This window comes from Gekko japonicus, unplaced genomic scaffold (genome assembly GCF_001447785.1).
Source record: "Gekko japonicus isolate JY-2015 unplaced genomic scaffold, Gekko_japonicus_V1.1 scaffold4526, whole genome shotgun sequence".
Classification (NCBI taxonomy): Eukaryota; Metazoa; Chordata; class Lepidosauria; order Squamata; family Gekkonidae; genus Gekko; species Gekko japonicus.
Genome location: NW_015175506.1, coordinates 11,853 through 23,250, shown reverse-complemented (window position 1 = coordinate 23,250; position 11,398 = coordinate 11,853). Strand labels below are relative to the sequence as shown.

The following is an 11,398-nucleotide window of genomic DNA, read 5'->3' as shown; positions in this document are numbered from 1 at the left end:
TCTTCCAGCGTCTCCCATTGTTTCCAATGGGCAATCCTGTCCTTCCTTTTAGTACATCCCAAAAATGGGTGAGCTGGAGGCTAAGAAACTGTGAGCTGGCTCACACTAGCTCAGCTGAGAGGGAACACTGCTTCCAACAACCTCCCGCCCCCCCCCCGCTTCCCACAGGTTTGCATTGCTCAAAAGGACAGGATCAGGCCCTGGGGCGCTGCAGGCTGGCCCTCCATCCCAGGCCCCTTGTGGCCACGGCTCCCTCTCAACTGAGTGGGTGTGAGCCAGCTCCCAGTTCTTTAGCCTCCAGCTCACAGATTTTAGCCTCGGCTCAGGAAGGAGGGCTCCGGAGCAAACGGATTGATGCAGCAGCCGAGTCGCCCGCTTGCTCACAGCTTTGCTGCCAGCAGCTCACCAAGTAGAGTTTTTGTGTCTCTGTGTCCATCGGGAGGGGAGGGGATGCTCCCTCTAAGCTGTGGAGTCTTGTGAGCAATAGTTCTACTTTGTGAGCTTCTGGCATTAAACTGGTGAGCACGCAATTTGGCCGCTGTATAAATCAGTCTGCTCTGGAGCCCTCCTTCCTGAGCGAAGGCAAAATCTGTGAGCTGGAGGCTAAAAAACTGTGAGCTGGCTCACACTCACTCAGCTTAGAGGGAACACTGGCGGGGATGGGTGTGCACCCTGGGCCGATTGCCCCCCCCCCCCGTTTGCTCCTGACCCCCCTGTCCTTCCCAGACAGCAGCCTGCCGGGCCAGCTTTCCTGGGATGCCAAACCCAGGCAGTGTTCTTGGAGAAGGGGCCCTTTACCCTGGTGGGAATTGTCCTTGTCTCTTACGTGCTTGCTTCTTTTTTTGGAAGGCAGGAGATATCATTCGGCTGTCGATTCGGACACCCGCAAAGGCAAGAACAACCCACTGCAGCAGTACGTCCTGGACCACTCCTTACGGGAACATCCTTCTCTGAAGAAGCTGAGATTGGTTAGTAGGATGGGTTTGGGGCAGGTCTTTTTTTTTCTTCTTTTTTTTGGCGAATGCTGTCAGAGGCCGTTTTGGTATTCACTGCTATGAAACCAGATTTCCTCCTCCCTCTCCCTCCCTCCCTCGCTCCCTCTGTGCTGCCTCTAATTCTAGATCAGGGGTCCCCAACACGGTGCCCACGGGCGTCATGACCACTGGCACCTTCCGTGGCTCCCCCCCCAAACTGTTTTTCAAAAGTGGGTGGGGCCAGTTGGGCTGCTGATTGGTCCTGTGAGATCTGATGGGCCGTGCAGATTAAAATACTGCTATTTCCGTGGCAGTGGCCGTTCCCCCGGCCACTTCTCTTTCTCAGTGCTCGTCCTCCCCCACACTTGGACTTCCTCCATCTGACCCGCTCTGCCTTCGGTGGCAGCCATATTGTATTTGTGCCCATCGGCCTGTGTCAGGATCCCAGAGGTGCTCCACAGGCTTGTAGAAGTTGGGGACCTTGCTCTAGAGGAATAGAACAGGAAGCTGGTGGCGCCTGAAAGATGACGGGGATGTGTTTCGGCACAGACTGGCGCTCAGTACTGCAGGATTGCCTCTCTTGCAGTGTCCCACAAAGATGGCTCTTCTCATCCGAGCGAAAAAATGGGCAGGATCAGCAACGGCCTGCCCAAGGAGGTCAGGAAGAGCCTCTGCGTGCCTGTCCTTTTGCACACAGTGCCAAACAGAAGCGTTTCGGGTTGCCAACCTCCAGGTGTGGGGCTTGGAGCTCTCCCAGAATTACAACTGATCTCCCGACAACAGACATCAGGTCCGCTGGAGAAAATGGCCTCCTTTGGTGTGTAGTGCCAGTTTGGTGTTGTGGTTAAAAGTGTGCGGACCCTAATCTGGGAGAACCGGGTTTGATTCCCCACTCCTCCACTTGCACCTGGCTGGATGACCTTGGGCAAGCCGTAGCTCTGATAAGAGCTGTTCTTGAAAAAATAGCAATTTCTGTCAAGAGCTCTCTCAGCCCTGCCTACCTCACAGGGTGGCAATGTTCCCTCTAAGCTGTGGAGTCTTGTGAGCAAAAATTCTACTTTGTGAGCTACCGGCATTAAAGTTGTGAGCAAACAATTTGGCTACTGCATAAATTAGTTTTCTCTGGAGCCCTCCTTCCTGAGCGAAGGCAAAAATGTGTGAGCCGGAGGCTAAAAAACTGTGAGCTAGCTCACACTAACTCAGCTTAGAGGGAACACTGCAGGGTGGGTGTCTGTTGTGGGGAGGGGAAGGGAAAGGAGATTGTAAGCCGCTCTGAGACACCTTTGGGTGGTGAAGGGCTGGGTAGAAATCCAATCTCTTCTTCTCTTCTTCTTCTAGATTCTGTGGCATTATATCCCGTTAAGGTCTCTCACCCCAAACTGGAGGACTCCACCCTCCAGATCGCCAGAAATTTCCCAACGTCGAGCTGACAACCCTGTCAGGAGAGCGTTTTTGTAAATGGATCAGAACTGTAGCATAACAGAGCAAGCAGGAAACGTAAGAGCTGGAAGGGTCCCCAAGGATCATCTAGCCCAGCCTCCTGCACAATGTAGGAAATCCACCGCTACCTCCCACCCTCCGAGCCCAGAGGGAGGCAAAAACCCTTCAGGATCCCTGGGCCAATCTGGTTGGGAGGGAAATTCCTTCCTGACCCCAGAGTGTTGACGGGCATTTCCCTGGGCATGTAAGAAAGGGCCACAGGAGCCAAGCACTGGCGCATCCCTTCCCGCCCTCCCTCTCGTGATCTGCCTAAATTCACAGAATCAGCACTGAAGTTTTGATAAGGGAACAGGAATGTAATCTGTTTGCAGGGCTCTTTTTGTAGCAGGAACTCCTTTGCATATTAGACGACACACCCCTAATGTAGCCAGTCCTCCAAGAGCATACAGTAGCCCCTGTAAGAAGAGCTCTGTAAGCTCTTGGAGGACTGGCTACATTAGGGGTGTGTCGTCTAATATGCAAAGGAGTTCCTGCTAGAAAAAGAGCCCTGCCGGCGGGGGCTGTTACCATTTTGGTAGTGTGTATCGCTTCAGTTTTACTGCATCATATTCTAACTTTGTAACCCCCCTTTCTACGTTATGGCATGTCACGTCTAGGCAGTTTTCATCTTCATTGCTGCCTGCACCGCTTTCCCGCTCTATGATCTGAGTCCTGCGTGATTTATTGGAGGCCGTTGGTGTTTGGTTGAACTTTTTAAAAATTGTCATCTGCCTCGGGTCTCAGTGCAAAAGCAGGCCTATAAGTGAAGTAAGATAAATAAGTTTTGCTGGAATGAATAACGTTGGGCGTTAAGGTGGCCCGAGATTCCTGAAGACAGCAGGTGGCCCCGCCAACTCCTGCTATTGCGTAATGCGGTTTGCGTGTTTGCTCAGCGGTCATTGGGTTCAACGGGCGAGCGTGCGTCAGACTGTGCCCGGAGAGCCAGCCCTGAGCTTGGCATTAATTGGACGGAAGATCTAGATCTTAACTCTTTGGGAGCAATGTTCCCTCTAAGCTGTAGAGTCTTGTGATCAAAAATTCTACTTTTTGAGCTACTGGCATGAAAACTGAGCGAACGATTTGGCTACTGCATAAATTAGTTTGCTCTGGAGCCCTCCTTCCTGAGCTACGACAGAAATGTGTGAGCTGGAGGCTAAAAAACTGTGAGCTAGCTCACACTCACTCAGCTTAGAGGGAACACTGTTTGGGAGGCTGTCCCGAAGGCTGTCTTTTGGGCTGTAGTGTTGAACTTCTGGCCTTTGCTTTGATGAGACATCTCCCGTTCCTGCAGAGCTGGCTTGGTGTGGGCCAAGGATGAGAGCCACCCGCTTCCTTCCCCCAAGAGGCCCTGTGGGCGTCTCAGAGCTGGACCCCAGACCCGTGGGGAACTGGGGGAGGGACACGGAAGGCAATCTGTGCCCCTCTGAATAGGCTTTGGGCTGCTCTAAACGCCTACACAGGCCAAGTGTTGGACTAGAACCGGTGTGGTGTAGGGGTTAAAGTGTTAGGCTAGGATCTGGGAGAGCCGGGTTCAAATTCCCACTCCTGCCCTGGACGCCGGCTGGGTGACCTTTGGCCAGTCACGTGCTCTCCGCCTGGCCTGCCTCACGGGGTTTTTGTGTGGGGGAAACAGAGGAGAGGAGAACGGTGGAAGCTGTTTTAGGTGCCCGTCGGGGAGAACGGCAAGACATAAATAAAGTTAATAACGAGTACTCGGGGAGTGGCAGTCCTGGCAAAGTCTTGAGCACGTCAGATGTTGGCTGAAAAAGGAAGTCTGCGGAAGGAAGTCGTCTTCCTGCTCATGCCACGACAGGGCTTTATCGGAAACCGTTCTTAGGGCTGAGTGTTATGGAGTCTAGAAATGCCCAATCTGCCCTTGGGCTCAGTAGTCCCTCTCAGCTGAGTGAGTGTGAGCCAGCTCACAGTTTTTTACCCTCCGGCTCACACATCTTTGTCCCAGCTCAGGAAGGGACGGCTCCCGAGCAAACTGACACCTGCAGCAGCCAAATCGCTTGCTCACCACTTTACTGCCAGTAGCTCACAAGACAGAATTTTTGCTCACGAGACTCCACAGCTTAGGGGGAGCCTCGCTTGGGCTGTTCCCCCCTCAGCAGTTGCAGGTGAGATGCGGCCAAAGGCTCCTGGATTAAAAACAATGGGTGCTTATTGAACTAGATGGCAGGGTCTCCCTGGTTGTAGGCGTCTTTTCTCCCCGGCGAGGGAGTGTTCAGTTCTCTGGGATTCCTAACGTGGAGTTTGAGGTGGGAGGGCCCAGCCACGGGCTTACCACCTCCGCGAGAACCAGGCCTAGAGTCAAAGAAGACGTGGCATCAGGCTTACGTGAGGAACGTCTCCGGTGGCTTTCCAGACACGGCTCTCCTCCTTCCCCCTTGCATGGAGCGTGGCTCTGGCGCCGTTCCGGGTTGTCGCAGTTAACGGGCCATTGTTACAAAACGTGTAACGCAGACGTCTTGTTTTCCAGCTGACGTCAGACCTTCCCCAGAAAGGGATGTTGGTGTGTTCTGATCAGGCCCAACTTATGGCAAACCTGGCCCGACTGATCAAAGCAAAGCGAGTGCTTGAAATCGGTAAGTCTTTGCAGGCTCGGGGGGTTTCTGCGAGTGGCAGGACCAGCAGGTCCGGGGTCTGAGTCTCGTGTGCAGAGGAGAACAGATTTTCCAGCCGGTGGACTGAGGAGAACTGCTGGTCTCCGTTCCTACCCAGCGCTTGGCAGACCGGGTGCCAGACTGGGCCCTGGGAGATCCAGCTTCGAATCTCTGCTCGTGCCACGGAAGCCGGCTGGGTGACCTTGGGCCAGTCACCCTCTCTCTGCCTAACCTACCTCACAGGGTTATTGTGAGAACAAAACGGAGGAGAAAAGAACAGCCTAAGCTGCTTGGACCTCCCATTGGGGAGGAAGGCAGGATATCAAGGAAGTGAAATCAGATGCGCGGCATTGCAAAACTTCCCTTTTCAGACTCTGGGTTGTGGTAGACACAAACACCTGAAGCTGCCTGATGCTGAACCAAGACCCCCTTGGTCCAGCAGGGTCAGTCTTGTCTACTCAGACCGGGAGCAGCTCTCTCTCCAAGATCCGAGGCGGAGGTCTTTCCCATCACCTCCTGCCTGGTCCTTTTAACTGGAGATACCAGGAATCGAACCTGGGACCTTCTGCATGCCAAGCAGACGCTCTACCACTGAGCCATAGCTCAACTAAATTTGAATCTGAATAGCACAGGAACTATATGCACTATGGCGTTGACGGAGAAGAGATTAGCCCTGAATGTGAAGAACCTGTGTCCAGAGGGTACCGTGGGGGCCCATGCACCTGCTGTCCACTGCTGATGCCTTTGCCTGGCGTGAGGCCCCTTCCCTTCATGGGAGAGGCCTTGTGGCACAGCAAGATACCACCGTTAGTGGTAGGGGTCCACAGGATCCAACCCTTTGCCTTGGTACTCCCATTGCTTCTGAACGCACAAGACTGAGGGGACTAAAACAGAGAGATGTCCGGGCATGGAGCATCGCTGGGCCAGTCGCGTTGGGGAAATGGGCCGATCGCATTCCACGTAGAGATGTGAAGGCCCGGAAAAATTCGTTGGGAAAAAACCTGTTTTTTTCCGTTTTTTTCCTGAAGCCTTTTTTGGAAAAATTGAAAAAATAAAATAAAATAAATTGACTATGGAACGTTTTATTTTAACATGATGAGTAAAATATTTTAAGACAAGGTGTTCAGATATTTTCCAAATCATTTTTTAAAAATACGTATGGTATCAGATTGATCTAATTTCTGTGCACGGAGGACAAGCAAGTCCTAGGTTACAAACTGAACTCTCCAATGCAAGAACAAGATGCATTTCTGCCTTTAGGAGGTGCTGTTGTCACAAGAAAAGAAAAAGGTTTCAGTTTTGTTTTTGCATGTGGGTGGGTATTCTGTTTGTAATAATTGTTTGGATACACTTTATTTTTTAAAAAATAATTTTATTAGTTTTTCAAATACGTAACATCAACAAATACAAATAACAGCGGATAATATTTTTAATATGCCAGTTGTGATCATTTCATGCCAAGTAAAAATGTCCGCAGTCATATTTTATGTTCCTAAAGTAACAGAATGACTTTCAATCTGGAAAAGAAAAAAGAAATGCTAATGTAGCATTTTTTTTTCAATTTTTCCAAAAACTTCTGGTTTTTTCCCGAGCTTCAAAATTTCTGGGAATTTTACATCTCTACTTCCACGATTCCTCCCCCTTGATTCCTCCCGGCCTCTCCAGCTGAGATGACTTGCCGCTCCGGCAGATGTTGGCTGCAATCAGATTGCTCAGCGTGTTTGGATTCCACAAGGGCCAGAGTGCTGTAAATAAGCAATAATGGCACTGCCGGCCTTAATCCACGGGGCGGGGGGGCGTACCAGTCTGAACGGCTTACGGGGAGGGGAGGCCCTGAGGCTGCGGCACATCTCAGCCAGTGAGCTCCACGTGGAAACAGTTTGGCTCGCCACCCGTCTGGATCCCGTCCCCAGAAGCTCCTGCTGTTCCCCATGTGAGGCGAACGCCCATTTGTCACTTCCGGAACCCCACCTGGGCCTCCTTCCCCCCCCTCCTTCCACACCAGCCGTTTCCGGCATCTGACAATAAAGATCGATCCAGGGCTGGCTCTCCCGGCACCTTCTCTAGTTCTGCCCATAGAAGGTGAGCCCGGGAGATCATTTTCAGTGCTCGTCTCCCCTTTTGAAGACGGTTCCTTGAGCCTACCGAGGTGATCGCTGATCTGCCGCCAGGGCCTTTGGGTCGTAGGTGTGCTGGCTCTGGGCGAGGGGGTGTGATGTCCCAGATGACCCCCTCCCCCTCTTCCTTTGGTGTCTTTCACAGGTGTCTTTACCGGGTACAACACCTTAAGCATGGCCCTGGTCTTGCCGGAAGACGGCCGAGTCGTCGCTTGTGATATCAATGAAGATTTTGCCCGTGTTGGGAAACCAGTGTGGAAAGAGGTAAATCCGAGAAGTGGTGGAGGGTTTGGGGGGGGTGGCTCTCTAAGCTGACCCCCAGAGCAGCTGGGGGGGGCAGAAAGGGGGTGGCGGCACCTTCCATAGGGTTACAGTCGGCCTCGAACAGGCCTTCCTTTCGAGTGAGATTGCTGCCGGTGTGCCTGTTGTCAGTGCTGTCGGCACGGGGGGGGGGGGGGGGGAGCCCCTGGGGACCCTTCCTCCCATGGAAGGAGGCCTCCTGTCAACCAAAGAACTGCTCAGTCAAGGCAGAGCTGGGCTTCAGCTTGGAGCCAAAAGGACAGGGAAGGGTATGAGAGCCCGTTTAGTGTCGTGGTGAAGTACGCAGGCTCTAATCCGGGAGAACCGGGTTTGATTCTCCACCCCTCCACTTGCACCTGCTGGATGCCCTTGGGCAAGCCATAGTTCTGGCAGAGCTCTTCTCTCCAGGACAGTTCTGGAAAGAGCTCTCTCAGCTCCACCTACCTTGCAGGGTGTGTCTGTTGTGGGGAGAGATAGGAAGGGAGATTGTCAGCCGCTCTGAGACTCCGAGTGAAGGGTGGGGTATAAATCCAATCTCCTCTTCTACTACTACTATAACTATTTCAAGAAATAAACTCAGTGGGGCGGTAAGATGGGATCCACCTCAGTGGGTCCGCATTCTGGAGGGTTCTGAGGCCCTGAGGCAGTCATGTAGGAGTAGCAAAAAAAAAACCCAGAAAACAACTGTGAGCTGAATTACCCACAAAAATATATATCCAAAAGGAGACTTCAACAAAGTGAAATGCACGTATAATCAAGAATGAATCTGTACATATAATCCATCATAGGAAAATACAGAAGCCCACAGGATCCATGAAAGGCAATGACAAAGTCCAGAGTAGATATCCAACACTTTTCCTAGGTAGTATTCAGTGTTTCAGACTTCTGGTCCTTCCTCAGGAACAAAGAACAACTATAGGAAGTCTCAGAGAGCCAGTTTGGTGCCGTGGTGAAGTGCGCAGGCTCTAATCTGGGAGGACCGGGTTTGATTCCCCACTCCTCCACTTGCACCTGGCTGGATGACCGTGGGCAAGCCACAGTTCCGATAAAAGCTGCTCTCAAAATAGAGCCGTTTCTGTCAAGAGCTCTCCCAGCCCCACCTACCTCCGAGGGTGTCTGTTGTGGGGAGGGGAAGGGAAAGGAGTTTGTAAGCCGCTCTGAGACTCCCTTGGGTAGTGAAGGGCCATGGGGTATAAATCCAGCCTCCTTCTCATACTCCTTTCCGTTCAATAGGATACCAGTTCTTTTCTACTTGCTTTTCTATTTTTCTAAGAGAGCCAGTTTGGTGTAGTGGTTAAGTGTGCGGACTCTGATCTGGGAGAATCAGGTTTGATTCCCCACTCCTCCACTTGCACCTGGCTGGATGACCTTGGGCAAGCCATAGTTCTGATAAGAGCTGTCCTTGAAAAAGAGCTGTTTCTGTCAAGAGCTCTCTCAGCCCCGCCTACCTCACAGGGTGTCTGTTGTGGGGAGGGGAAGGGAAAGGAGTTTGTCAGCTGCTCTGAAACACCTTCGGGTAGTGAAGGGCGGGGTATAAATCCAATCTCTTCTTCGTCTTCATTCCATTTGCTTATAGGACAATAGTATTCAGTTTCTCTATGGGCCAGGTCTCCTAAGCTTTAGTGAGCACCTCTCAAGGCTGCTTCTATGTAACAGGACCAAACATGCCTTTTCTTGCCGTTTGCTATTTCTTGCGGTGTGCTCTACTGGTGGTTGTTAGTCATGTAGGAATACCTGACCTGGGTGGCCCTGGTGAGTCCTTGGCTGGGAGACCACCGAGGAAGTCCAGGGTCGCCACCCAGAGGCAGGCGATGGCAAAGCTAATGGCTACGAATACTTGAGGACACCTTGGCTTAGAGCATCTCGAAACAAAAAGGTCCTCAGGCGAAGTCCTTTAAAGAGAGCCGGCTATCAACCAGATTCCCGCAGCGGCCGCAAGATGAAAGGCGGCACGGCGTCATTGTGTCGGGCGCCTCTTTCCAAAATCGCCCGTCACCTTTCCCTTCATGGTCTACGGGTGGCAAATAACGTGACCTTTCTTCATTTCAGGCAGGAGTGGAGCATAAAATTGACCTGAGGATAAAACCAGCCACCCAAACGCTAGGTGGGTAAATGGGCACTTGAAATAGAGGCTATGAAGCTGGAGGTTGGCCAGGTGGGAAGAGAAGTGATGAAGAGCTCTGGGAGGTCAAGGGGCTTTCCTCAGCGGTTGGATTTGGGCAGAAGCCGAGGGAGGGGGCCTGTTTCAGCCAACTTTTGTTTGGGTTCTTATTCCTTCGCTTCTGTTTTTTGGCACCTCACGGCATGCTTTTGTGCGCTTCCTCTCCTCTGCCCGGGTCAAATGTGTTGTTTTCGGGGGGGGTGGCTTGCTTTGGGAGTGGAAGCCCCACCCCCTCTGCAAAAATAACTGATGATGCTCGGAATCAAACCCTGTGCAAACCTGGCGCCAGCCCGGTGCCACCAGCCACACCCTCCCAAGGAGCATCTGCAGTATTGCTCTTCTTTTAGCCCGCCTCAGATCTTTCCCGGGGTTTTGGTTGAGGGAAACCTCCTTTGCGACAGGCCCGGGGGAAAAACCCAAAAATTGGGGGGGGACATTTTCCCCCGCCCCATTTTTTTCCTGAAGCCTTTTTTGGGGGGGTTTCCTAGAAAAATTGAAAAAAGGAAAGAAAAAAATTGATTATGGAACATTTTATTTTAACATGATGAATAAAATATTTTAAGACAAGGTGTTCAAATATTTTCCACATCATTTCTAAAAAAATATGTATGGTATCAGACTGATCTAATTTCTGTGCACTGAGGACAAGCAAGTCCTAGGTTACAAACTGAACTCTCCAATGCAAGAACAAGATGCACTTTTGCGTTTAGGAGGCGCTATTGTCACAAGAAAAGAAAAAGGTTTCAGTCTTGTTTTTGCATGTGTTCTGTTTGTAATAATTGTTTGGATACACTATATTTTTAATACACTAGGTGTGGTGATTTCATGCCAAGTAAAAATGTCCATAGTCCTATTTTATGTTCCTAAAGTAACAGAATGACTTTCAATCTGGAAAAGAAAAAATAAGTGCTAATGCAGCAATTTTTTTTTCAATTTTTCTGAAAATTCCTATTTTTTCCTGGGGGAAAATGGGTTTTTTTCCAAGCTTCAAAATTTCCGGAAATTTTACATCTCTAGTTCTCCCAACTAAGATCGGGAAGACAGAAAATATGAGACAGTGGCTTAAAGCATTTAAGCTGAGTTCAGTGCAGAATGCCACGGCCAGGATGTTGACTGGAGTGCCTCATGCAGACCACATTGCTCTGGTCTTGCCCCATCTACGCTGCCCCCCAGTTTACTTCCAGGCTCAGTGCAGAGTGCTGGCATGGAGAGGATTGGGACCAGCTTCCCTGAAGGATGGTCTTCTCCCATACGAACCTGCCCGCTCACTCCAGTCATAGTGGGAGGCCCTGCTTTGCCTGACCCTGTCATGTGACACGGGACAGGTGGCAACTCGAGAAAGGGCCCTCTCAGTTGTGTGGGACTCCCCCTCCACGGACAGTCATTGCCTTCGGCCTGCAGGTGAAGCCCTTTTTTCCTTTTGGTGTACCCTAAGTAATAGTTATCAGCCTCCTTCCTGGTGCTGCTATTATGTGTGTTTGTACGTCTGTATTGGGTTTTTGTTGTTGTTGGTTTTTTGTTACTGAACTATTTAAATATTTTAAATGCCGTTCTAAATGTTTCGGTGTTCGCCACTTGTTGGGGTAGGAAAGTGGCAGGTAAATGTTTTAAAGAGAAGACAAATAGCTATTCTGACCAGGTCTGGGCGTGTTGATTCCCCCCCCCCCTCCTGCCGCCACCGCCAAGCGACTCATCCCGACCTGTGTGCCAGGGCTGGTGTCTGTGGTTCTTTTAGTAGGGCTTGTGGGTATGACCCGGGCA

At 51.1% G+C, this 11,398-nt stretch overlaps 1 protein-coding gene and 1 non-coding gene across 2 annotated transcripts in view; one reads left to right on the top strand and one right to left on the bottom strand.

Annotated features, from left to right (window-relative positions):
* COMTD1 (catechol-O-methyltransferase domain containing 1) overlaps positions 1 to 11,398 on the top strand; it is a gene marked incomplete at its 5' end in the record, with an annotated part of 22,042 nt that overhangs the window by 4,797 nt on the left and 5,847 nt on the right. Inside the window, 4 exons of the mRNA XM_015426010.1 lie at positions 727 to 968; positions 4,936 to 5,041; positions 7,322 to 7,440; positions 9,526 to 9,580. Coding sequence (XP_015281496.1) covers positions 727 to 968; positions 4,936 to 5,041; positions 7,322 to 7,440; positions 9,526 to 9,580 — 522 coding nt within the window. The remainder of the gene's footprint in view (positions 1 to 726; positions 969 to 4,935; positions 5,042 to 7,321; positions 7,441 to 9,525; positions 9,581 to 11,398) is intronic.
* On the bottom strand, positions 5,594 to 5,665 carry TRNAA-GGC. The gene has a single exon. It is a non-coding gene; the product is annotated as a tRNA-Ala (tRNA).